We start from the raw sequence: 25,526 nt of genomic DNA, 5'->3' as shown, positions 1-25,526 counted from the left end.
CTGCCGACATTTTAAAGGCAATTCTATTTAAGGAATTGCTTCAATGATCCGGCAGCATTTTTATAAAGGGGTGGGGTGGGGTGGGGAGCTAACTTGTTTGTTTGTTTTTTTACAAGGGGGTGGGTGGGACTTGCATCGCCGAATAAAATAATCTAGTTTTGAAATGTTTCAAGCTACTGTAAAACGCAGAGCACCGTTCTAGTTGCAACTATTCAAAGTCAGAAGTGCCATTAACACTGTTCTTGCACTGCGGCCGTTTGCGATGAAAAAAAGAAAAGGAAAAAACGGCGGCAGTGCCAAGAGTCGGAGCTTTCCTTGTGTACGTGTGTTTTTCTCGTGGAAATGCACAAATCGAGTCCTCAAGGGGTTTCTCTCTGCTTTTGCTGACCTTCCCATTAGCAGCCTGTGTGGTTTCATATCACCTGAGAATGAGTGTGGTCAGAAATCGCTGAAGTTATATTGTGGGTGGGGAGGGAGGGGAGGGGTTGCAACAAACTTTGGAAAAGCGAGGGGGTACATTTGCAATCCAGACTCTGTGCTGCTAGGGAGGGTGTTGCGGTGAGACAAGGGGCTGCCGCTGAAAATGGCACCCGCCCTCCTGCAGCGACACAGGGACGTGAGATCTAGATTTTGCAGGGAAAAGAATTCCGCACCAGTTTCGGCAGGAGCCCTGCGTGTGATTGGGGGTTTTGCATATGCAAAATCTACTTCTCCCGTCAGCTAGGGATCCTGGGCGCGGTGCTCCTGCACAAGTCCGCCTTTCATCCCAGTGGGACTTTTGCAGGAGAACTTCCCCCACCCTATTCAATTCTGTCCTTCTGGATCCTCTGCGGACGCCGAAACGCGACAGTGTCGGCCTGGAACGCCCGAGTCAGCAGCACAGAGCCAGTTTGTGCGCTGAAAGTGTTCCCCGTGTTCTTTTTTCTCTTTTGAGATCATTTTTTTTCTCTCACTCCTGAATTTTGCACATCTAATAAGCTCCGGAATACTGTTTCGGGTATCCTCAAAAGGGAAAATTGTAACTAGCATAGCGAGGGAAGGTAAAAACGTAAACTGTGAGTTGTTAGAACTGCGTTGCTAAATCTAATTTTAGATGTACCTCAGAAAACTAGTAAGAAACTGCTTTGTCCTTTTACCTAGTTGTGAAAGACTCGCATAACAAATTCTTCTTCTTTTTTTTTTTACCAGGTGCCAAAATTAATTTTTCATACTAGTTTTCAACCCGTTAATATTTGCAACGTTCAGTAAAATGTTATTTTTACAAACTCTACTGTAACTTCAGTTAAACTGAAATGAGTGAATGAAGCTTTTTTGCTTATTTGTATTTATTACACTACTTGATTCAGTAAATATATAAAAGTACCTTTCCCTTTATTTTTGTATTGTTTTACACGTTTATACCTGCTGTTTGTGATTATTATTTTTTACACTTGTAACTTGGATGCGATTCTAAAAAAAGCCCAATAAATTATATCCATCACTTCTATCGGTTTATTTATGTGTGTCTGTGTGAATGCTGATTGGCTCACTTGCTTGAGTCATATTGTGCAAGTTTTATCTGCTTGCACCTCCTTGTAGGTTGCGACTGCTTGGTTGCAGCTGGTGGCCTATGGCAGTGTTATGTACGGAGTTGAATAGGATCCAAAATCCAGCAGTTTGATTGGTCCTAGAACAATAGAATTCAAAATGCAGCAGTCGGATTAGTCCTAGAACAATAGGATTCAGAATGCAGCAGTCTGATTGGTCCTAGAACAATAGGACCCAGAATGCAGCAGTCTGATTGGTCCACAGGAGCCACCCAATCCAGCTCCAGCTGGAAGTGAATCCGCAACCTGATTGGCCTACAGGAGAATCCCAGAATTAGCCAATCACGTGGGGCCCATTGTGTAAATAATGTATATAAAGCAGACATTCTGGGGGAACTTCCATTCCTCCTCACCACTATGAGCTGAATAAAGAGCATGAAATCCACTCTCAACTCCCAGTATATTTCAGGCTGTGTGTATTTTATTCTGTGTGGATTCACTTTTGATTCTGCCTCTTTGAACTCTTTGAAAGTGGCCGAACACTTTTGATTCTGCCTCTGTGAACTCTTGCCCACATTTAATAATAATAATAATTTTATTAGATTTTCAAAAGTTTTAGCAAATTTGTTGCATATGCATTATATAATATATCATTCACTTACACTTTGCTTTTTGACTTCCCATCCCTCCCGCCCTGATGTTTTTATTCTTATTCTTAGTTGCTGCATTATACTGTTTGGTAAACCTATTATTATTATTAGTCCTTCACCTGAAGGTCCCAAATCAGGCTGCAGCATTAAAACACAAAATTGAAAACAATGCAAAATAACTTTCAACCGTAAAAATAAGGTAGGTCCTAAAAACGTTTTAAAAAGGTAAAGGGCCCCTGGACGGTTAAGTCCAGTCAAAGGTGACTATGGGGTTGTAGTGCTCATCTTGCTTTCAGGCCGAGGGAGCCGGCATTTTTCCACAGACAGCTTTCTGGGTCATGTGGCCAGCAGGACTAAACCGCTTCTGGCACAACGGGACACCATGACAGAAACCAGAGCGCACGGAAACACCGTTTACCTTCCCGCTAGAGCGGTACCTATTTATCTACTTGCACTGGTGTGCTTTCGAACTGCTCGGTTGGCAGGAGCTGGGACAGAGCAACGGGAGCTGACCCTGTTGCGGGGATTCGAACTGCCGACCTTCTGATCGGCAAGCACAAGAGGCTCAGTGGTTTAGACCACAGCGCCACCCTCTCCTAAGGGCCAAAAGCCAGGGTAAATGGTTCTCTCCCAGCTTTTACAGCTGGACTAAGATCCCTTCATCCAACACTGGGGTGAAAGGGCTGCAGAGGAAGCCTTCCCAGCTGCAAAAACAGCTGCCCAAGTTGGTTTTCCCACCCAAAAAACGGATGTAACAAAGCCTTCTGCGCAGCCCAGGACGGAGAACAGCAGCGGGTGGCGGTGCTTATTGCCAATTTGGCTGCCGGGCCCGGGGTCAAGACAAGCCTCTCTTGGCGACCGTCCACCCCAGCCCCTCAGGTAGGCCCCTGCCTGTCCCCATTGCTTGGGGTGAAGGAGGAGAGACACCTTCAGCCATGTGTCCTTAGCAAGGGGACCGGGCTGCTTGCCACAATGGCTGGCGAAAGCTGTCTTGTCCAGAACTCCCTTTATCTCCTACCCGGGAGTGATGAACTGCCAAAGCCGACTTTGCAATCCTGCTACTGAAATTGCTGCTAAGTTGTGGAGGGAGATATCGAGGTGCTAATAAAGCAGCTGGGGTGAGAGCAGGGGGGTTGTTCTGTGGGGGGAGGAGAGATTTTGACCTCTCTCCATTACACACTCTGTTTCCCCCTCTTTCTTTAGAAGAATCAGAATTGTAGAGTTGCAAGAGACCCACTTCTAGCCCAATCCCCTGCAATGCAGGGATTGCAGCTCATTAGCTGCCGGTTCTTAATTGCGGTGTCCAATTCTGGACGCCACAGTTTAAGAAGGATATTGACAAGCTGGAATCTGCACAGAGGAGGGCGACTGAGATGATCAACAGTCTGGAAACCAAGCCTGATGAGGAGTGGTTGAAGGAGCTGGGTATGTTTAGCCTGGGAAAGACGAGACTGAGAGGAGATATGAGAGCCATATTCAAATGTCCCAAAGGCTGTCACATGAGAGAGGGAGCAAGCTTGCTTTCTCCTGCTCTGGAGGGCAGGACTCGAACCCATGGCTTCAAGTTGCAAGAAAGGAGATTCTGACGAAAAATCAGGAAGAACTTTATGACAGTAGATGCTGTTTGACAGGGGGACGGTCTCTCCTTGGAGGTTTTGAAGCAGAGGTTGGATGGTCATCTGTCATGGATGCTTTAGCTGAGATTGGGTTGGACTAGATGACCCTCGGGTCCCTTCCAACTCTACGATTCCATGTTTCTATATGATAAGCCCTCAGTGGCCAGATATGGGTGCTGACACTTTCCCCAAATGATGTTTCCTTTGTTGGGGTGTCTTTGAACCTAGTTTTGGTGGGTGTTTTCTCTCGCAGTGCCTTATTTTGAAGAGGGATGGGTTGGGGTGAGGGGAAACCCTGTGTTGACCGTCAGAAAACGTATGTATTGGAGGAGGGAGAGGGCAGGATCATAGCTGCTGCTGCCTCAGCTTTCTCCCTAAGCCCTATCTTCCAATTCCAGTCTGCCCAGAGCATGGGTGGGCAAACTAAGGCCTGGGGGCCAGATCCGGCCCAATCGCCTTCTAAATCCGGCCCGGGAATCAGCATGTTTTTACATGAGCAGAATGTGTCCTTTTACTTAAAATGCATCCCTGGGTTATTTGTGGGGTATAGAAATCCATTCACCCCCCCAAAAAAATATAGTCCAGCCCCCCACAAGGTCTGAGGGACAGTGGACTGGCCCCCTGCTGAAAAAGTTTGCTGACCGCTGGCCCAGAGACTTATGATGCAGACCCCACGCTCAGGGTCTATGTTTGCAGACCCTTGCCAAGACTATACCACACCTGCCCCCTAAGCTTTGAGGGTCAAGAGGTGCAATCCTGACCTCTCACGGCATCAGTCTGTGCTTTGCAATGAACTGCAGAGCAGTCCCAGTTTCTCCAAACAGGTAAGTCAAGTTATGCAGCTTTTGAGAGGAGGGAATACGTTTGAGGGCTTGGCAAAGAAGGGCTTGCCCTTCTTGAAAAGGTGTACTAAAAACTATCTGATGGGGAGAATTCAGAGCCCCATATATGGCTTGATTTTGTTCTTTAGATGGCTGTGGGGAGGTGGGGACTGGTCCATAGGACAATACCTACTGGGGATGAACTGCTGCACTCATGAAACCTAACACTTTTCCCGGGTTGTTTGTGTGTGTGTATCAAATTTATAATTTTATTTATCATTTTTCATTATAATGTTTCACATTTCATTGATTATAATCATATATTCAATCACTGACTTATTTGCTTCCCTCCCTTCCGTGGTTCTATTTATTTATCTGTTAAGGCTGCATATTCTAATTTCACCATATATTCATATTCCTCCCTTCCCCCTATATCTTTAATAGTTTATTTACACTGCTGAATTTACACTAACCCTGCTAACGTTTTAACCTGATTAACATAGTTCTTCAGATATTCTGCAAACATTTTCCACTCTTCCTTAAATACCTAATCTTCCTGATCTCTTATTCTCTTAGTTAAATTTGCCAATTCTACATCATCATCATCATCATCATTAATAATTGAGTTTATATACTGCCCTATATCCGGAGAGAGGTCTCAGGGCGGCTCACAGAAAAGATCACAAGATATATAATCGGAATAAAAACATCAACCCAATAACACTCCCCCCCAAAAGAGCCACATTTTAAAAGGGTATAGGATGCCAAACAGATCAACCAAAGGCCTAGTTACAAAGGAACGTTTTTTGCCTGGTGCCTAAAGGTGTATAATGAAGGCATCAGGGGAGAGCATTCCACAGATGGGGAGCCACTGCAGGGAAGGCCCTGCTCTCGTGTTGCCACCCTCCGGACCTCTAATGAAGGAGGGCCTCAGAAGATGATCTCAGGGTCCGGGTAGGTTCATATGGAAAGAGGCGGTCCTTGAGGTATTGCAGTCCTGAGCCATTTAAGGCTTTATAGGTCAAAACCAGCACTTTGAATCGGGCCTGGAAACTACTTGGTAGCCAGTGCAGTCGGACCAGGATCAGTGTAAGGTGCTCAGACCGACTTGCTCTGGTGACTAACCTGGCTGCTGAATTCTGCACTAGCTGAAGTTTCCGAACCGTCTTCAGAGACATCTCTAAATATAACGCATTGCAGTAACCCTGAGGTTACTAGAGCATAGACAACAGTAGTTAGGCTATCCCTGTCCAGATAGAGGTGCAGCTGGGCCACCAGTTGAAGCTGATGGAAGGCACTCGGGGCCACTGAGGCCACCTGAGCCTCAAGCAACAGTACAGGATCCCAGAGTAGCCCCAAGCTACGAACCTGCTCCTTCAGAGGAAGCGTAACCCCATCAATAGCAGGTGATCTCCCACCCATCTGGTCTAGGGAACCACCCACTAGCAGTGTCTCAGTCTTATCTGGATTGAGCTTCAGTTTGTGGGCTCTCATCCTGTCCATTACCAAGGAAAGACAAATGATCTCATCCATGATATATTAGAAGATGGCTCTCATATCTCCTCCCAGTCTCCTCTTTCCCAGGCTAAACATGTCCAACTCCTTCAGCTGTTCCTCATAAGGCTTGGTTTCCAGACCCTTGATCACCTTGTGTACATGGCTTGGCTGGAACCTGGCCCAGAACTTCCGTCCAATCCAGCTGGAGACTTGGGATGGGTCAGAGAGTTAAGTTTCCTGAGAATCCAAAGACCCCCGAACCATTTTACCTCGAAGCGTCGCTTAGAGTCGCTGAACTGCCTTCAACGTCGAATGAGAGGATGACGTCCATGCTTGGGGAGTCCCGGGAGAATTTGACGGCCACCTTCAGCATCGTCGCAGCGAGGCCAGTGTAGACTTCTCCCTCCCACACTTTGTTCTGGCCCAGCCGCAGCTCCCATCGTGAAGGACCGACAACATGAGCGCTGCAGGCCTCGGGCATCTTGATCCGAAACCTCACCCAGCTTTTCTCTTGCAGGACTCCTGACCTGGGTTCTAGGAGGACACACCCCTTCCTCCACAAGCTGTAGACCCGGGGAAAGGGGAGCCACTGGGGGTTGGTGAAGCAGCGGATGATGTAATCACATACGTGGACAAATTCTTTGTTTTCGGCGTCCCTCCCGTACAAGCTGAGCCTGTAGACTCCCGATTCAGGGAGCAAGACGGAGATGCTCACCTTGCTCTCCAGGTGGCTAACCAAGACGAACCGTTCCATCGGGTACGTTTTGCTGGTGATTTTGTCCTTGCCCAAAGTGGCAGTGACTTCAAAGCCTGGCTGGGTACGAAAAGTGACAGTGCACCGTCCCTTTTTGGTATTGATGATGGGGGCAATGTGGCTGGGGTTTGAGAGACCTCTCCACTGGGAGCTGATCCCTGCTCCGCAATGTGCGCTGAGACCCGACGGGAAGAGCTCGTTGTGGTTGACGGGGCTGGAGCAGCGTATGAAGAAGTTTGCAGCATTCTTGAACTTGTCTTCGTCGAGGTCCTTGACAAACACCGAGAGCCTGTAGTGGCCCACGAAAGGACAGAGGATGTGGCAGCTGAGTTTCTGCTCTTCCACTTGGGACACCAAACACTTCCTGCTCAGAGAGGTGTCCATCTCTAGATGAACCAACTCGTAGGTGGCCAAGAGAGGTCTCTGGGTCTGCAAAGCCAGCCTCAGGGCCCCCGTGGTGGCAACGATCGGGTCTTCTTCCCAATTGCACTCCTCAATCCCAAACTCTCTTGCTTTGGGATGGAGCCCCCAGAAAGCGAAAGGATTATCCGGCAGCCCCTCTTGCCGGTGGGGTTCCAGGCACTCGATCTGGTGAGAACACACCCAAGCGCATGGCTCCTGGGAATCGGAAGGGCGAGCAAAGATTTGCAGTTCAAAGAGCCCCTCGGTAGGGGGGAAGACTTTGAGGACCATCTTTTTGTCAGACATGGTTAACATCCCGTGAGTCTTGCCCATATCCTCTTTGCTGTCGTCGTCCTGGCAAAGCTTCAACAGCTGGTAAGTGAACTCTGTTGAGCGGGCACTTGCTAACGAAATGGTTGCTTCCCCTTGGTCTGTGATAAGGAAGGGGGAGAGGGGTTGTTTTTGCCTGTTTTTAACTGCAGAGCACCACACTAGAGCAGTTAACCTCGGGGGGGTTTTTTGACTGCAGTCCCACAATTGCCTAACTCTTCCCTTGGGTATGTATTTGCCCTAAACACCCCCAATGCAGCAGCACCCCCAACCTGCTGCCCTCCAGATGTTTTGGCCTGGCTCAGGTGATGGGAGTCATAGTCCAAAACATCTGTAGGGCATCAACTTGAGGAAGGTTGCCTGAAATTTTAGAGAGCTTTTGTTAGGGGCGCAAAATTTCAACATCCATTACTGTCTCAATATAGCTGTGTATTTCTGTCCCTGGGCTCCATTAAAAACAGCTTCTCCATGCGAACCAGGAAGTGACCTCTCCAGACAATGGAACGACTCTTATTTTCTTAATTTATGCAGCTGTGATCCCCTGGGTGACACAGACGCCGTTAGGCAATTGGATGCACATGCTTACTCCTTCTCTTTCCCTCCCATCCAACCTGCACGGCCCTGGGCACTGGAAACACACGCTACGCCACTGACGCCATGCCACTTCCTTTCAGCGGGATTAAATTTCTGAGTGTGCCAAAGCATCTTGCTGTGACCATACCTGTTTTAAGCCTGGAGGTGTCTGGAGAGACGAGGGCAAGCTGAAGTTTGAAAAACTCTGGCGTCTTGAAAACTCTCCCTTCAAAAACCTGCAGTGGGACGGGAAGCTGAGTGAGCTGCCATTTTGGCTCATCGGGCCAGTGGCTTTCGACGAAATCTTCAGGGTCGGTTAGGAAGAAAAAATCCTCGTGCCTGGGGGAGTGGGGGAAATGGGGGGCGCCTTAGACATCACACGAAACAAACCACATTCCAGAATGGCAAACAAGGAAGGGGGCAGGAGGCTAATGGCTTGTCTGTTGCTAAAAGATGAGAAGTGGGTGGATTGATTGTGTAAGGAGTACTGTAATAAAAAATTTAAGGTCTTAGATATATAATAAATGTTCATAAATGTACCAACCAAGCATGTACATAGATATGTGGGCCACATGTCTGGAGCAGTACAGGAAGACCATCCTGAAACCATTTTGATCCCCAAGCTGACCAAATGTTTTCTCTGCAAGGAGGGAGGGGGTCAGGGAACCTTCCCATTGTCTCAGGAATTGGGTAATCACCATCTCAAAGGAATGGCCAGACTACCAGGAAAGGCAATCAGATAAGGCATTATCAGATAACCTGCCAGACAGGAAAAACAATGACATTCAAATTTCTGTTGTAGACCACCTTTTCTGTGATGTAGGTATGATGTTTGTGGGGGGTGATCTTGGGCTACACCCCTTCTGTGGTGTATGTATGACGTATGGAGGGGTGGTCTGGAGCTCCAGGGCAGGGAATTTAAAATGTAAATATAAGGGCAGGCACACCTTTGTTCTGGGTCCTCCTCCTTCTCCTGCGTGTGAAGGGAGCACCCTGTTGCAGCAGTTTTAATAAAGATCAGGCTTACTAGCTGCTTTGCTTCTCAATATTCTCTGTTTGGCCTCTGTTATTTTCTCCTACCGATAGGGAACCCACTTAAGGACTCTATACGGGCTCTTGGATACCCCATAAGGGGAAAAGGGCAGATTTTGTTTACAACAGTAGCCTGCTGGGTCCAGCCAAGAACCCATTTAGTCCAGGATCCCTGCTCTCATAGTGACTGATTAGATAACCCAAAGGAAATTCGACAAGCAGGACACAAGCACAACAACAACTCTCCCCAACCGCTCTGTATGAACAAGGTGTGCAGCCTAGAAGTCGTCCCAGGATCCTTTGCGGTACATGATGCTCGGTCTGCCTGCTACTATTTATTTATTTTTATTTTTATTGATTGAATTTATATACCGCCCTATACCTGGAGGTCTGAAGGCGATTCACAGAAAAGATCACAATATATAAAATCAAAATAAAAGCAACAACCCAAATAACACACATACACCCCCAAAAGAGCCACATTTTAAAAGGGCATAGGATGTCAATCAGGTCAACCAAAGGCCTGGTTAGAAAGTTTTTGCCTGGCGCCTAAAGGTGTATAATGAAAGCACCAGGTGAACTTCCCTGGGGAGAGCATTCCACAGACGGGGAGCCACTGCAGGGAAGGACCCGTTTTCGTGTTGCCACCCTCCGGACCTCTCGAGGCAGCAATCTCCTCAATGTAAACTATTGAGGAAATGCATGTTTAAAGGGAAGTGTGGGCTCAGCTTGAGAGTAAATGTGAAAATGTGGGTCCCTGGAAAGTATCTCCAGAGTCGCATTTTAACTCTTCCCGTTTCAAGGCCTCGCTTCTCTCCCCATGCACATTCAAAACAACAAATCGATCTCTCTTCCCCATGCATGCTTACACACACACACACACACACACCCAAGAGCAAATTTGTTCCACGTAACATGATTAGATGTTTCAAATGCCACACGGGCTCTTATTATTTTGCATTGGCTGGAAGGTGACAAGAGCATAATGCATCTAGCGGAAAATAATTTAACACGATTAATAATGTTTGAGGCAAGTCATTATTTACTCTCGGTCTGAAACGTGTGGAGGAGGCTCGAGTAATTACATCTCAGGCCACCTAATAAACCTGCTGGGGAGCGGGAGATTAATCATTTGATCAAAGGGTGGCTCTGGTCTCTAGTTAAAGTAGCGAAGAGGAAGAAGCAGAGCATCCGATCCAAAGTTATTTGCAACTATAAGAGGCTGGCTAGTGCAGATTTGTCCATCCCCAATCACATGCTCCGAAAACTCTGGTTTCTCTCTTAAAAGGGGAATAAGTTAAGGGTCACTTAAATTCCTTGGACGTATCCAAAAATTGTGTCTGGGTGGAGTTTTCACAAATCGGTTAAAATGTCCGGGAAAATCCAGGCATATGGCAACCCATATCGGAAGTACATGGATCTCAAACCCCTTGGCTCCCAAACAACTCTGCTCCCGAATGATCGAAATTCAGAAGTGAGTGTTCCGGTTTGCGAACATCCAACGGGGCTTCTGTGGCTTCCGATTGGCTGCAGGAACTTCCTGTAGCCAATCACCAGCTGTGCTTGGGTTTGGAAGTTGAACGGACTTCTGGAACCAATTCTGTTCGACTTCCGAGGTACGACTGTAGTGGGTTTTTTTGGTGAGTTTCCTAAAAAAAACCCTCAAAAATATTATTATTATTATTTTTATTTATATTTTGGGGGAGAAAGCTCCACAACTTTTGTGTCCGGATTTTGAATATGGCAACCCTAGTGTTAAAATATTAGCAACCTGCAAAGACAAAGCTTAAGGCAGCATCTCAGTTGCTTTTAACCTTAGGCCAGGAGAACATGCATTTTGGTTTTCTTACTTTAGGACTGGCTTCCTCAGCCTCGGCCCTCCAGATGTTTTGGCCTACAAGTCCCATGATCCCTAGCTAGCAGGACCAGTGGTCAGGGATGATGGGAATTGTAGTCTCAAAACAAGGAGGGCCGAGGTTGAGGAAGCCTGCCTTAGGAAATTCTGAACCACAGGCTACTGGTCTGACCAGACAAGGCTGTTCTTGCCTTCCACACACCAGGACTTAGAACTTATGAACGCGGAGAGATCTCACCGAGGGATGAACAGCCTCTTCTCAAAATCCACAAGGCCTGCTCCCCAGCAGACGTCCAGAAGGAACCACTGGGCTCCCAACTGCACTGCGTTCCACATGTGGTTGGACTTCTTCTGCATACAGCTCTGGCCTTGGCTGTACCCGGCCCCTCGGCCATATCCCGAAACTTCGGCGCAGGTCAAGCCCGCTTCCCTGTAAGGATTCACAAGAGAGCATGGAGGCTGGGCAAACTCAACGTACAGGGAGTGGGCAGCTGGATACAAGAGTTACGGTGCTGCTAAGTTGCTCTTTGCGCTTGGACTCCAGGTGCAGACCATAGCATGGCTCAGTGGCAGAGCATCCCCAGAAGTATTTCCGGGTACGATACGATAATCTTTATTGTCATCGTCCCATTCAGAAAAACGAAACTGAAAAAATCTGCATCAGACATTCAAAAACCAACAAGCCTGCTATCCCAGCTATCCCAGCCTGGTTAACCCCCTAAAAACTCTGATACGCCATAATTAAATACAATATGCTCCCATGGAGACTACCTTAAAGGTAAAGGGACCCCTGACCATTAGGTCCAGTCGTGGCCGACTCTGGGGTTGTGGCGCTCATCTCGCTTTATTGGCCAAGGGAGCCGGCGTACAGCTTCCGGGTCATGTGGCCAGCATAGCTAAGCTGCTTCTGGCGAACCAGAGCAGCGCACGGAAACGCCATTTACCTTCCCGCCAGAGCGGTACCTATTTATCTACTTGCACTTTGATGTGCTTTCGAACTGCTAGGTTGGCAGGAGCAGGGACTGAGCAACGGGAGCTCACCCCGTCACGGGGATTCGAACCACCAACCTTCTGATCGGCAAGCCCTAGGCTCTGTAGTTTAACCCACAGCGCCACCCTTCTGGAGATTACCTTACACTGTGTTTAAAACCAAAATCACATTTGGATAGAAACTGTTTCTCAGGCAGCTAGTCCTAGTCTTTATAACCCTGTACCTTCTTCCAGAAGGCAGAAGCTGAAAGAGATCATTTCTGGGGTGCTCACTATCCTGGGCTGGAAGAGACCCCTACCTGCATCCCTGGACAGCCATTGCCAGTCTGAAGCCAGAAGCCAGAGAGTCTAACTCACTATAAGGCCATTTCATGTGTTCGTACGTTCTGCATTTCTTAACTGGCTGGCTCGCTATCGTATCAGAGGCCCTGGCCAATAATAACTGACACTTATATTATGACGTCTGCCATTATCCCCACACTTTCTGGTACATTTTCTTATCAATTTTCCTACCGCCAAAAGATAAAATAAAATAAAATACATAATCATTGGGAGTTTATTTTGGAAGAGGATTGTGCAAGTGCTCAAGAGCACTGAATTCATTTTACAGGTGAAACTCGAAAAATTAGAATATCGTGGAAAAGTTCCTTTATTTCAGTAATTCAACATAAAAGGTGAAACTAATATATGAGATAGACCCATGACATGCCAAGTGAGATATGCCAAGCTTTTATTTGTTATAGAGGTGAAACTTGAAAAATAGAATATCGCGGAAAAGTTCCTTTATTTCAGTAATTCAACTTAAAAGGTGAAACTTATATATGAGATAGACTCATGACATGCCAAGCGAGATATGTCAAGCCTTGATTTGTTATCATTGTGATGATCATGGCGTACAGCTGAAGAAAACCCCAAATTAACAATATCAGAAAATTAGAATATTCAATGAAATCAGCAAAACAAGGATTGCAAATAGAGCAAGATTGGACCTCTGAGAAGTAGAAGAAGCATGTCTCGCTTTGCATGTCATGAGTCGATCTCCTATATTAGTTTCACCTTTTAAGTTGAATTACTGAAATAAATGAAGTTTTCCACGATAGTCTAATTTTTTGAGTTTCACCTGTAATTGCACAACCAGGATTGGTTGGTATACAATGAAATTGCCTGCACAATAGTGGAAGTGGCCTGGAAGCAGGCTATGAATGGCTGAGGATAGATATTGGACTATTTTCCCCGTATATGCCACCTGTTCCATTTAAATGGTTAGATTGAGGAGATGCTCTAAGCTTTACGGAGGTAGATCATAGAATCATGGAACCTTGGAACTGGAAGGGACCCCAGGGGTCCTCAAGTCCCAACCCCCTGCAATGCAGGAGTCTCGGCTAAAGCAGCCATGACAGATGGCCATCCAACCTCTGCTTAAAATCCATTAAGGAAGGAGAGTCCACCATCTTCCGAGGGAGACCATTCCTCTGTTGAACACCAGTTCTTCCTGGTGGTTAGTTGGAATCTCCTTTCTTGTAACTTGAAGCCTTGGGTTCAGTTCCTACCCTGCAGAGCAGGAGAAAAGAAGCCCGTTCCCTTTTCCATGTGACAGCCCTTGAGATGGAGCATGTTAAAAGCCACGGCAGCACATACCTGCACATGTCACGGTATAGATGGGCATACCCAGAGCACACGCCTCTCCCGGTGTGAAGGACCTGCTCAGGGGTGTGGATCTTCTCAGAGAACCCCAAGAAGCCATTGACATCGTACTCTATTGTGAAGCAAAATCAAAACACCACTTTACCAAGAGGTTGTTACGATAGGAAGCACCCCATGTCTTGCTTGTTGGAAGAAAGGTGGGTTAGGCTTATGAAATCCATACATCACTGCCCCCTAAAAATACCCCCAAGGAGGTTTGCATGAAAACACACTTACCGATATTGTGGCACAGCCAGATCCATATGGCTCGCGCCTTCTCCAGCTGGCTATTGGCTCCTTTGGTAATCAGTGGAACGATGGTCTGGACGGACAAGGATTCCTGGTTGGTTTTCAGCTAGGGAAGATAGGTTGGGATTTGGACAATCATCAGCAATCTGTTTAATAGGATAAGCAGCCATTCATTTGTCTAGCCCAGCCATTGCCAACCCTGGTGTTTTGGATGAGGACATCTGTCAGCTCCAGCCAGCCCATGCTGGTTGTAGTCAAAATTTCTGGAGGGCACCAAATTGGTGAAGGCTACTCTGTCCCATCCCAGTTGGAATTCTGCTCAGCATTTGTAGAGAACGTCTGGAGAAGGAACTGGGCAGCCTGTGGCCCCTCCAGACGTTGCTGGACTACAAGTCCCATCATCCTCCCATCCACCTTCCATGTTGGCTGGGGCTGATGGGCGACAGAGTCCAACAGCGCCTGGGGGGACCACACATTGATCATCCGTGACCCATCCGGGTAGCAGGACCAACTCAAAGGTCCATCTAGCCTCGCATCCTTTCTCCCACTATGGCCAGCCAAATGCCCCCCAAGCAGGCCTTGAAGGGGGCAGCTCCCTGCCCCACTGTCACAGTGTGTTTGGGAGTTAGTGGAAGACTGCCTCTGGGTGTGAGCTCTTCAACCTTAGCCCTGCTGATTTCAAGCTGAGCTTAAAGCTTTAGTCAGTGACTGTGTAAGTCCGCTCCACTTCCCCATGGGGAGAAGTTGCGGTGGACCACGTGGCCACCCACTCTCCTCTGGGGATGGGGGACTTAGTCTCCCATTGCCCAGGGGATCCCGGCCACGTCAGCGACCAGCCAGCCAATCTGCTAGCTGGGGCCATTTAAGCAGAGGCTTCCTCTTTGGCTCGCTTCCTCAATCACCCTCCCTCCCTTCCTATTTTCCAGGTTAGTTATTGGCCTTGCTATGGACCTTGGTTGGTCGCCATTGAGTGGCCTGGTAGGAATTTTTCCACTTGGCAAGTTGGCAAAGGCCATTTGGTTTTCACCTACCTCGTAGCAATCCTCACAACTTTGTTAGGGTTGCGGTTAGGCATTGTTTGACCTTATGAAGGGGAGGGGAGGTGTGGCCATCACCTGCCCCTCCAAGCTTAAGGGTATTCCGTTAAAGGAATCCGGGGGTGTGGCTCTTGTCCGAAGCCCGGGGCAGGGCTAGAGCCATGACACGACCCCAACGGGAACACCAGGGGGAGCTTGAGTTAGCCTGCATCGACGGGGCTCCCCCTTCCGGTGGTTTACCCTTACTGGACTTCCTGCACATTGGGCAGGAGTCAGATATAGTCGGGTCCATTCAATGCCTAAGCCAATACTGCTCACATTCTGCAATCAATAAAGTTGTGGCCAAAATTTGCCCAATAACATTAACCTAATGTCTGTGTCCTTGTGTGTGTTATTTCTCAACGAGGGGGTGGCTTCAGGGTCTCGACACACAAATGGAAGACCACCTGCAGCTCCAGCGGAAAGGAGAAATGGTAGAACTTTGGGACGTTCTTTTCTCCACCCACCTGCTCGCTCACACGAAGAACGTGGGCGTCCAGCTGTCTGAAAACCTCAGAGTCTGGGAAAAGATCTCTCCGTCTCTTCCTCTGGGTTGTTTCAGGGCTGGTGGGGGGAGACCAGCATCTTCCCTTTGAGTCTTCTTCTTGTTCCTCACATCGGTCCATCATCTCTTGCACCTGGTGTGCCTTTTTGGAGCCTGATCTCCATGGGGCCATCTTGTTGCCATCACCAGCTTTCTTTGTCCAGAACAGAAATACGTCCTTTCTGGGGAAACCTTGCTGGGTAATTCTGGTCGGCGGGATTTCTTTGCACCGCTGGCCAAAGTGTCGAAGCTGCTTGTTCCCTCCATTGCTTCCTGGAAGCTTTTGGCAGGAGGTCGCCAAAGACCAACCGCAGAGAGCTTCGGAGGGTCCTCCTCCTCCCTTGGGAAAGTTGCCGTTGCAGATGTCCGTCATTTGACTCTCTCTAGAAGTGGACGAGATGGCATCTTCCTTGGTCTGTGCCATTTTTCCTCTGCAGTTTGAGATATTTGATTTGTTTATAGTAGGACAGCCCCAGTTGGCATTGCGGTGTGTTGCTGATGGGCTGATAAAGGGCACCATGCTGTCCCCGGTGTTTTGGGGAACTCTTTGGTGCCCATCTCGCTTCATCCTTGCCAACTGAGACTCGTGTGGAGTGGAGATGGCCTGTTAGTTCGCCCTCCCTTTTTCACAGGAGACTTTTCTTGCCTGAGAAGAGCTCACTCAGATCTTGTCTAGAGTTGTGCTGTAATAATCACAGGTAAGAGTTTTACAGAATGGGCTTCAGGGCAGAATAAGACTCGGTTCCTACAGCCAACAGTAAAAACAATGCAAACTGTAAAGGCTGGAAGACTTTGAGGGAACGACTCTGTTCACATCGGCTGCCACAGATTCATCCTCAATGCCTCAGCCCTCTTAATCTGCTCCAAGCAGATCAGGGACCAAACCCTGGGGGTATAGCATCTGATTTGCATGGTCCAAGGTTTCAGTCCCTCACACCATCTCCCGGTAGGGCTTGCAATGCCCCCTGTCTTCCCTGTGGGAATGTTCAGGGATGCCGGAGAGGATATATTGTTTGATTATATCCTTTCCAACTTGTGTTAACAAGTTCTACAATTTAGCAGAGTAACATTCCCCTTCTTAAACTTGCACAGTGGATGCGTTTGTTCAGGCTCGCTAAAGCCTCTAAAATGTGTTTTCCTTTTTGGTAATTCCCCATTTAGTCCCTCATAAAAAGATAGACACGATACAGTCTTCTATAAAAGTATAAAAAGAGTTTACTCACACATTCTGTTCACAACTGGATTCCAGAAGGCAGACCTTAAGTTACAAAAGTAATATACATGTGGAAACTATCCCATAAGGAGATAGCTCCTCTATCCTCTCTTGGCTGGAAGCATCTTAGGCTAAGCAGATATGGCTTCTTCGACAAATGTGGTCAGAGAGAGAGAGATGGCTGACCGACCAGTCCTGTCTTTTGTTACCTGGGCAGGTGAGGTCATGTCCACCTCTAGTCACATGCAGAGGAAGTCTGTCCCAGCCTGGGAGAAACAGGAAGTTCCAACTGGCTGGTCCAGACATCCCCTTTTATGTCCACTCTAGGGATGTTGTACTTGACTGCTTGTGTGTTTCACATCCCACAAAAACACCTTCACAAATCGGGAATGGAGTCCCTAAGACTGTTGGATGGTGCTTTGTATGTCTCCTTCCAGCAGCTCCTGCAGCCAAGCTGGTGCCAAACGTATCGCTCTGCTTTCCTTTGGACCCCATCAAGAAGGTCAAGAGGGGGGTCTTATCACCTGGGCAGCCCAGGACCTCCAGACACACTGCCCAGGTTTGTGCCCTGGGAAAGTCACTTTGGTGCGGCTCCATTGTCTCTCGAAACAGACAGATGCCAACAACAACCTATTTACAGAGAGCTCTTCAGCTTTCTCTTGAAGCTATAAAAAGAACATAGCAGAATCTCTGCAGATTCTTCTGATCTGAATGAAGTGTGGGGTGTGTCTGTTTTTAAACTTTCCTCCTCTGGGGGCTTGTTAGAGATTGGTCTGCAAAGCCAGTGAGTGGGCAGCTGTGGAGGAGCCAGCAAATGCCTATGGTTTCTGCAAATGTCCCTCATAAGAGAAAGGCAGGATATCGTTATGAGAAATAAAGAAAGGAATAATACTTAGCAGTTATCTTTGTGCAGAATTTCTATCCTGCCTTTTCGCCAGATGGCCTGGAGCCAGATTATAATGTAAAGTGCTAAAAGAGAGCCAGGAGCAAATAAAAAGAGCCATTGAGAGAGCGAGAGCGTCAGCCATTAAAAACTGCAACTAAAAAGAGCAGCAAAGGCAATTACAAGGATCTCAGATGCCACTGAAAGCACATGGCACTTCTGACTATTCAGAGCACGATTTCATGGCAATCCTTACAGCGAGAGCACTGCAAGCCAGGCCAGTATGACTGTCCCCCTATTCCGAGGGAGGAAGCTGCATCTGGGAAGAGTGGAGCTTGCAGAACTGGGGTCCTGGATCACAGCTCCTTCTCTTGCCCACCAAGGTGAAAACTTCCCCATGGAGGGCACCTCTTACTAAGTACCGCATTGGCCTGAATATAAGCTGCACCCGAATAAAAGCCGCTCCCTTAAAATTCCGCAGGCACTCCCACCCATTCCGTTTCTCCCGCCGTTTTCAGCTGTAAGCAGACCAATAGTTCTAACTGGCTCAGCACTGCCCACACGGACTGGCAGCAGCATTCCAGGGTTCCAGGCAGGGGAACAAATTCCAGTTCTACCTGGAGATGTCTGGGGCTGAACCTGGGGCCTTCGGCATGCAAAGCAGACCCTCTTCCACTCAGCTACACCCCCAAAACCAGAGGAAATTGCCATTCTGGAGAGTCAGAACATTGGCCCACCTGCCTCCATACTGTCCACACTGGCTGGCAGCAGCTCTCCAGGGTTTCACATGGGAAAATTTCCACCCCTACCTGGAGTTGAAGTTGGGACCTTCTACATGCCAAGCATATGCCCTGATCACTGAGCTAAAGCCCTACAGGGATATAGGAAGCGGCCTTATACTGCCCGTCTAGGGGATTTAGGGGAGCGCGGCCTGTTTGCCCACACTGGGCATCGAACCAAGAGGGCGGTGCAGCAATGACTTAGACCGGAAGGCGAGAGGCGCCAAATTTTGGCATCACTAATGAAATTTGAAAGCCCCAATTCCTCCACTGATGGAGCTCAGCATTGTCTACTCTGATTGGCAGTGGAGGTCCAGAGTTTTCATTCTCAGATGCCGGGGACTAAACCAGAGACCTTCTGCCTGCCCTCTCTCTGAGACAAAGCCCTTTGCCGCTCGCTTTTACCTCCCGGTTTTGTCCTTGGATGTCTCAGGGAACCGTCTGCCTGGTCCCTGGATGCCAGTCTAGTCTGATTCTTCTTGCTGTTGCGATCTCCGGGCACCGTGCTTCTGCCAGGGCAGCGGAAGGTCCTTGCGGGAACCTCTATATGTACCAAGCCTCCTTCCTTCCCTCCCTGCCAGGGCCTCGGCTGTCCTGAGCTTCACCTCTCCGGTGCCAACGGGTCTAAAAATATTACAAAGCCCCGATGGACTCAGCACAGACTTTCCACCGAGCGACCACTCCACGGGGCCTGATAGCGGGCGAAATTGGAGATTATTTCCGAATATTATCAGAAGCTGGCATTCAGAGGTGCAACGGCTCCCTGTGATCATTCAGCGGACGCGGCAAGATTCAGAACAGGAGCTGAACTTTTAACATGGGGGGGGGAGTGGGAGGTGGTGTGTCGAGGAGAGGCAGCGCGGCACAGTGGTTAGAGTGCCAGGCGAGAGCCTGGGAGACCGGGGTCCAAATACCCAATTGGTCATGAGGTTGAGGCTGAGCCAGTTGAAGATGATAGAATATATAGAATTAGCCAAATGACGGGAAGATTAAGAAACAACTCAAAACAGAGATTAAATAAAGAATGGAATGTCTTTAAAACATGGGTAGGCAAACAAAGGCCCAGGGGCCGGATCTGGCCCAATAGCCTTCTCAATCCGGCCCGCGGACGGTCCGGGAATCAGGGTGTTTTTACATGAGTAGAATGTGTTCTTTTATTTAAAATGCATCTCTGGGTTATTTGTGGGACATGGGAATTCGTTCGTTTCCCCCCTCTAATATAGTCCGGCCCGCCACAAGATCTGAGGGACAGTGGACTGGCCCCCTGCTGAAAAAGTTTGCTGCTTTAGAGAGTATATAAAACAGCACTGTAAAAATCTAAATGCTTTGATGGGTCTGGACTGAATCTTGCAAGACAATAGAGGAAGAAATAATACAGTGATTTTAAATATTTAGAAAGAAGAAATATAAAAGTGTGAAGTGAAAAATGAAGGGGATGAATGGAAGTCAAGAGAACATGTGATGTTTCTGGTGTTTCGGTTTGTTATTGTTTTGTTTGTTGTGTTTTGTTTTTGTAAAATGTATTGTATGTATTGTTCTAATAAAGCTTTTTTTAAAAAAAGAGGCTGAGCCAATCACTACCTCACAGGGTTGTCGTATACTGACCCCCCCGTACCTGCAGGTCTCCAGGTGGTTCATATATAATGTGCTTTTGTAAAAAAATGCAATTGAGGAATGCTCAGCTTCTGATTTCTTTTTGATTCTTAAACAAAAGTTTAAAAGCTTCTTTAAAAAGAAGAGGAAGAAGCCAGCATAGGCATAAAGAGCTGTGTTTTATATTAGCAAAACAGCAGACTCCATCAGGATCCGACCAAAGTCTTGATCTGTCCCATAATCCTGGTACAACTAGAGGTTTTTGTAAGCTCACAAACAGGGTTATAACGACAAGTTACCTGTAAGGTACCAAAAGGATTTTGGGAAATGATATATAATGAGTTGGGGGAAAATGTTTAAAATAACCTTTGCTAAAAAAAACCCTGAAGCCTTCTTTTTAGGAATTCTAGGCGCTGAAATCCCAAGGGAGCAGAAAAGACTTTTTATGTATGCGACCACGGCTGTGCGGATGTTACTGGCCCAGAGATGGAAAGAAGATAAAGTCGCTACCAGAGAAGAATGGCAGATGAAGTAGATGGTCTATGCTGAAATGGCTAAAATGACCGGAAGAGTCGGAAATCAGGAAGACCAAAATTTTACTAAAGGATGGGGGAAATGTATAACTTATCTTAAAGACCATTGTAAAAATCATTAGTAGGATTGGAATATCCCTGGTAGTTTAAGGGTGAATTCTGGACACAATGGAGATGTACAGTGGTACCTCAGGTTACATACACTTCAGGTTACAGACTCCGCTAACCCAGAAATAATGCTTCAGGTTAAGAACTTTGCTTCAGGATGAGAACAGAAATCGTGCTCTGGTGGCGCGGCAGCAGCAGGAGGCCCCATTAGCTAAAGTGGTGCTTCAGGTTAAGAATAGTTTCAGGTTAAGAACGGACCTCCAGAACGAATTAAGTATTCAACCAGGGGTACCACTGTAAAAGATTTGGACTATCATAAAAGATGTGTGAGGAAATGATTAATAATTGGACCCACAAAGGGGAGGGTGGAAGTTTTTATGTTTTTATGATTTATGTTGGATATATCTCTGTAAAATTTTAATTTGAAAAAACCAAATAAATAAATAAATAAATAAATCAATAAATAAGACATTCAGAAGTAGCAGACGGCTTCTGAACACAGAAGTTCTGTTAGCTATGGAACTACAATATTTTTAAAGTGCGTGGTGCAAACCATCTAACTGGGATGGGGAGGAGGACACAAATATCTTCTGCAGCAGATCCCTGACAGCCTCAAAGGACGCAACACATCCAGGCTGCTTGCCCAATTGACATAAACGGGCCCTACAATCCATTTCAGGGCATCCACATCTATAATTTTTTGCTTCTTCCTTCTGTTGCCTTCCTTGCTTTACTCATCCGGCTTCCCATCTGCCACCTACTGGTCGCAGAGAAAACTCAAGTCCCGGTGAATGGATAGATCCATCTGGATTCTGCAGGGTCTTCTAGACTTTGGGCATTCTTGCCTCAGAGAATTGTAGAGTTGGAAGGGACCACAAGGGTCATCTAGTCCAACCCCACGCAATGCAGGAATCTTTTGCCCAACGTGGGGCTCGAACTCACAGCACTGAGATTAAGAGTCCCATGCTCTACTGCCTGAGCTATCCAGCAGTCTGTGGGAATCTGCAGCTTGAGTCATCCTATAGATATTCGGTCCAGTATACCTGAAGGAGCGTCTCCATCCCCATCGTTCAGCCTGGACACTGAGGTCCAGCGCCGAGGGCTTTCTGGAGGTTCACTCACTGCAAGAAGCCAAGTTACAGGGAACCAGGCAGAGCGCCTGCTCAGTGGTGGCGCCCGCCCTGTGGAACTCCCTCCCACCTGATGTCAAAGAGAAGAACTACCAGACTTTTAGAAGACATCTGAAGGCAGCCCTGTTTAGGGAAGCTTTTAATGTTTAATAGACTACTGTTTATACCCCAGCCAGATGGGCGGGGTATAAATAATAAACTATTATTATTATTATTATTATTATTATTATTATTATTATTTATTCTGTATTTGTATTCTGCACTGTAGACTTGTGTAAGCTTTTCTCCCTATTCCATGGGGTTGCTAGTGGACAAAATCAAACCTTGATTGGAATCCAATGAATCTACATTGGCCAGGATTTGGCCCGGTGTGCGCTGACGTTCATGGGATCTGCAGAAGAACACGCACAAATTTCCACGCTGCAATCCTTTAACTCTTAAAATGCTTCCCTTTAGCTCATTTTTTTAAAAAAGCTCTGGAGTAAGAATGTTTCAGACTGTGCCTTTACCGGAGAGTACAAATCATTGGACGGACAAACTCACCTGCCAAAAGCTGCAACAAAACATGTCTCTCCTGCATCGGTCTCTACAGCCACGACAGTGGTTTGACTTCACCCCCAAAGGCACACTCCTCCATTGTCTCCCGAGACAGATGGATGTCAACAACTTGGGAGGGTGAAAGGCTCAGCAAGTCCTATATTTGATGCCACCGGTGTTGCTATGGTAACCCAATGCACCTGGTATCTTATCTCTGAACATCCAGATGTGGGGGATGTCTCCTCAAGACATGAGCCCAGGCATAGTGTAATTTAACCCATTTTTCACAATACACCAACACCCCAGCTCTACCCTAGAGAACCACCCTATGTCAAAGTTCATATTGTGGGGCTACATGGACCAACAATCTGACTCAAAACATGGTGGTTTTACCTGCTCACTAGCTTTTACTGATTTTAACCTGACTCCAAGCAAGGTAGTTTTTCTATGTGGGACTAGCTTTGAAGGTGACCCGAAAACTGCAATTAATCCAGAATGCGGCAGCTAGACTGGTGACTGGGAGTGGGCGCCAGGACCACGTAACCCCAGTCCTGAGAGATCTGCATTGGCTCCCAGTACGTTTCCGAGCACAGTTCAAAGAGTTGGTGCTGACCTTTAAAGCCCTAAGCGGCCTCGGCCCAGTAGACCTGAAGGAGCGTCTCCACCCCCATTGTTCTGCCTGGACACTGAGATCCAGCTCTGAGGGCCTTCTGGCGGTCCCCCCCCCCCCCGTGAGAAGTGCGCTTACAGGGAACCAGACAGAGGGCCTTCTTGGTGGTGGCGCCCGCCCTGTGGAACACCCTCCCATCAGATGTCAAGGAAATAAATAACTATCTGACTTTTAGAAGACATCTGAAGGCAGCCCTGTTTAGGGAAACTTTTAATGTTTGACGTTTTATTGTGTTTTTAATATTCTGTTGGGAGCTGCGCAGAGTTGCTGATAAAACCCAGCCATATGGGCGGGGTATAAATATTATTATTATTATTATTATTATTATTATTATTATTATTATTATTATCATCATCATCATCATCATCATCATCATCATCATATTATTACCTGCTCACTAGCTTTTACTGCTTTTAACCTATTTCATACACCATTCACACGCCTCCCTGCAGTGGAGCTCCGATAAACACACCCTCGGGAAGACTGACTCACCATGGAGTTGTCAGCGACAGAGACGTCAAACTCAGTCCCAGGCCACGTGGTTCAAGCAAGGACCACCTTCAGGCCAAATGGCACCCTGCGTGGCTCAGCTGCCGCTACAGCGCAGCTTCCAAGCTTACTTTACTTTCCCCGAGCTGAGCAAATCTCACCCCGTGTCCTCATGCTCTCTTGCCTTCCAGCTACGGTGTCTGTCCTTTTCCATTTGCTGTCCTCAGCCAACCTGCGCTGTGCGCAGAAAAGAGTCTATCGTCAGGGATGAGTAAAGCAGCCAGAGGACACTGACGGCGTCCCGGCTCCCGCCCAAGGCACACTGATAGAGGCTGTTACTTAGAAGAAAGAAGAAATATATTTCATAGAATTGCAGAGTTGGAAGGGACCCCAAAGGACATCCAGTCCAACCCCTGCAAAGCAGGAATCTGAGCTAGATCATCCAAGACAGATGGCCACCTGACCTCTGCTGAATAACCTCCAGTGAAGGAGAGCTCAACAACTTTCATGGGAGTCCATTTCACTGCTGAACAGCTTGTGCCGTCAGAAAGTTCTTCCTGTTATTTAGTCAGAATCGCCTTCTTGTAACTTGAAGACATTGGATCGTGTCCTTCCCTGCAAAGCAGGAGAAAACAAGCTTGCTCCATCTTCCATGGGACAGCCCTTAAGATATCTGAACCACATAACTAGACCACATTGTAGGGATATCGCAGAGTGGAGCACACTCCCCACCAGCAGGCAGCCACAGTCTGCCTGCACGCGTGACCCTGGGGTGCAGGGCACATCCCGCCCCCAGACAAGCCACAGCTGTCTGTACATCGTTCCCTCTGTCTGACCTTTTGCGGTCTCAGCAGTCTGTGGTGTCCTGTCTGTAACCTTTGTCTCTGAGACCTTTTGTCTCCTTCGCCATACACTGTGCAAGGGGAAAATGACGTGGTGGAAACAGGTGCCAAAATAACTTTGTACTGTACTACCCCTCGATCTCGGGACGGAAGATGTGTAAAGGTCACAGCCCAAAATGTATTTGCCTGGCTTGCATATTTGTCTCAATAAAAGGAGGCTCCACAGGGCTGGCCGGCAGCTCGCTTCAGCCCACCTGTGCGCAGCTCACATGATGATCAACACCTGTCTTGTGCCTTCACTTCACCACATAACTCTGCTTAATAATACTGTACGTTTCCAAGCACCATTCAAAATGTTGGTGCTGACCTTTAAAGCCTTAAACGGCCTCAGCCCAGTATACCTGAAGGAACGTCTCCACCCCCATCATTCAGCCCAGACACTGAGGTCCAGCTCCGAGGGCCTTCTGGCGGTTCCCTCATTGCGAGAAGTGAGGTTACAGGGAACCAGGCAGAGGGCCTTCTCAGTGGTGGCACCTGCCCTGTGGAACGCCCTCCCTTCAGATGTCAATGAAATAAACAACTACCAGACATTTAGAAGACATCTGAAGGTAGCCCTGTGCTCTTCTCATGTTCTTACAAACTAGACAGGCCTTGGATTGGGTGTGGCAAGGCTGTTCTCAAACCAGGATGACTTGGACAAACCCCTGCCTCATTGCTGAGGCTCACATGTCTCTACAGCAGCAAGCGCCCTATGAGAATAGGCAGTTTCTATGGCAGACCTCTTGCCAGCTCTGGAAAGTCCTCAGCGGAGTTGACTTCACCCGGTTTCTCATTAGGAAACTTGCCTAATTAAAACCAGGTTCCTTCCTAATAATCAGCCTGGGCTTTGTGGAGGGGAGACGACTTCATAGCAATATCTTTGTTGATACATAATAGATAATACCTGGAGAACTCTGTCCCTGTTAGGATATAGCAAATAGCTGGAGTCTGCACAAAAAAAATCAAAACAAAAACATCGCAGACCAATGGTTCCTTTTGTACTTCTGCAATTCCCAACCAAATAATTTGCCTGTTTTTTGCTCCCAAATTTGACCTGTGATGTGGGAGAAAAGAAACTGAAGAGTTCTTCAAACAGAGCACGTGATTCTTAA

General features: G+C 47.5%; 1 protein-coding gene across 1 annotated transcript; it reads right to left on the bottom strand.

Annotated features, from left to right (window-relative positions):
• Window positions 1–5,536: 5,536 nt before the first annotated feature.
• LOC309350116 (kyphoscoliosis peptidase-like) lies at window positions 5,537–19,284 on the bottom strand. The gene is made up of 7 exons (XM_081876776.1): window positions 18,879–19,284; window positions 15,522–16,281; window positions 13,967–14,084; window positions 13,685–13,802; window positions 11,295–11,486; window positions 8,318–8,508; window positions 5,537–7,697 (listed from the first exon to the last, which is right to left on the bottom strand). The coding sequence occupies exons 2-7, from the start codon at window positions 16,164–16,166 to the stop codon at window positions 6,376–6,378; spliced, it is 2,586 nt and encodes an 861-aa protein (XP_081732902.1). The 5' UTR covers window positions 16,167–16,281; window positions 18,879–19,284; the 3' UTR covers window positions 5,537–6,375.
• Window positions 19,285–25,526: the final 6,242 nt, after the last annotated feature.

The sequence above is a fragment of the Podarcis erhardii genome (genome assembly GCF_964252035.2).
Source record: "Podarcis erhardii genome assembly, chromosome: 9".
NCBI lineage: Eukaryota > Metazoa > Chordata > Lepidosauria > Squamata > Lacertidae > Podarcis > Podarcis erhardii.
The sequence above is the reverse complement of the archived record's forward strand: the minus strand, read 5'-3'. Positions and strand labels throughout refer to the sequence as shown.

Excerpts from the sequence above, each read along its gene's own strand:
- LOC309350116 (XM_081876776.1), bottom strand. The coding sequence starts at position 16,166 with ATGAAGCGAGATGGGCACCAAAGAGTTCCCCAAAACACCGGGGACAGC. Across the intron at positions 11,487-13,684 it reads CTATACCGTGACATGTGCAG|GGAAGCGGGCTTGACCTGCG; the intron begins GTATGTGCTGCC and ends GAATCCTTACAG. Across the intron at positions 7,698-8,317 it reads CACCTCCAGGCTTAAAACAG|ACCAAGGGGAAGCAACCATT; the intron begins GTATGGTCACAG and ends TCCTTATCACAG.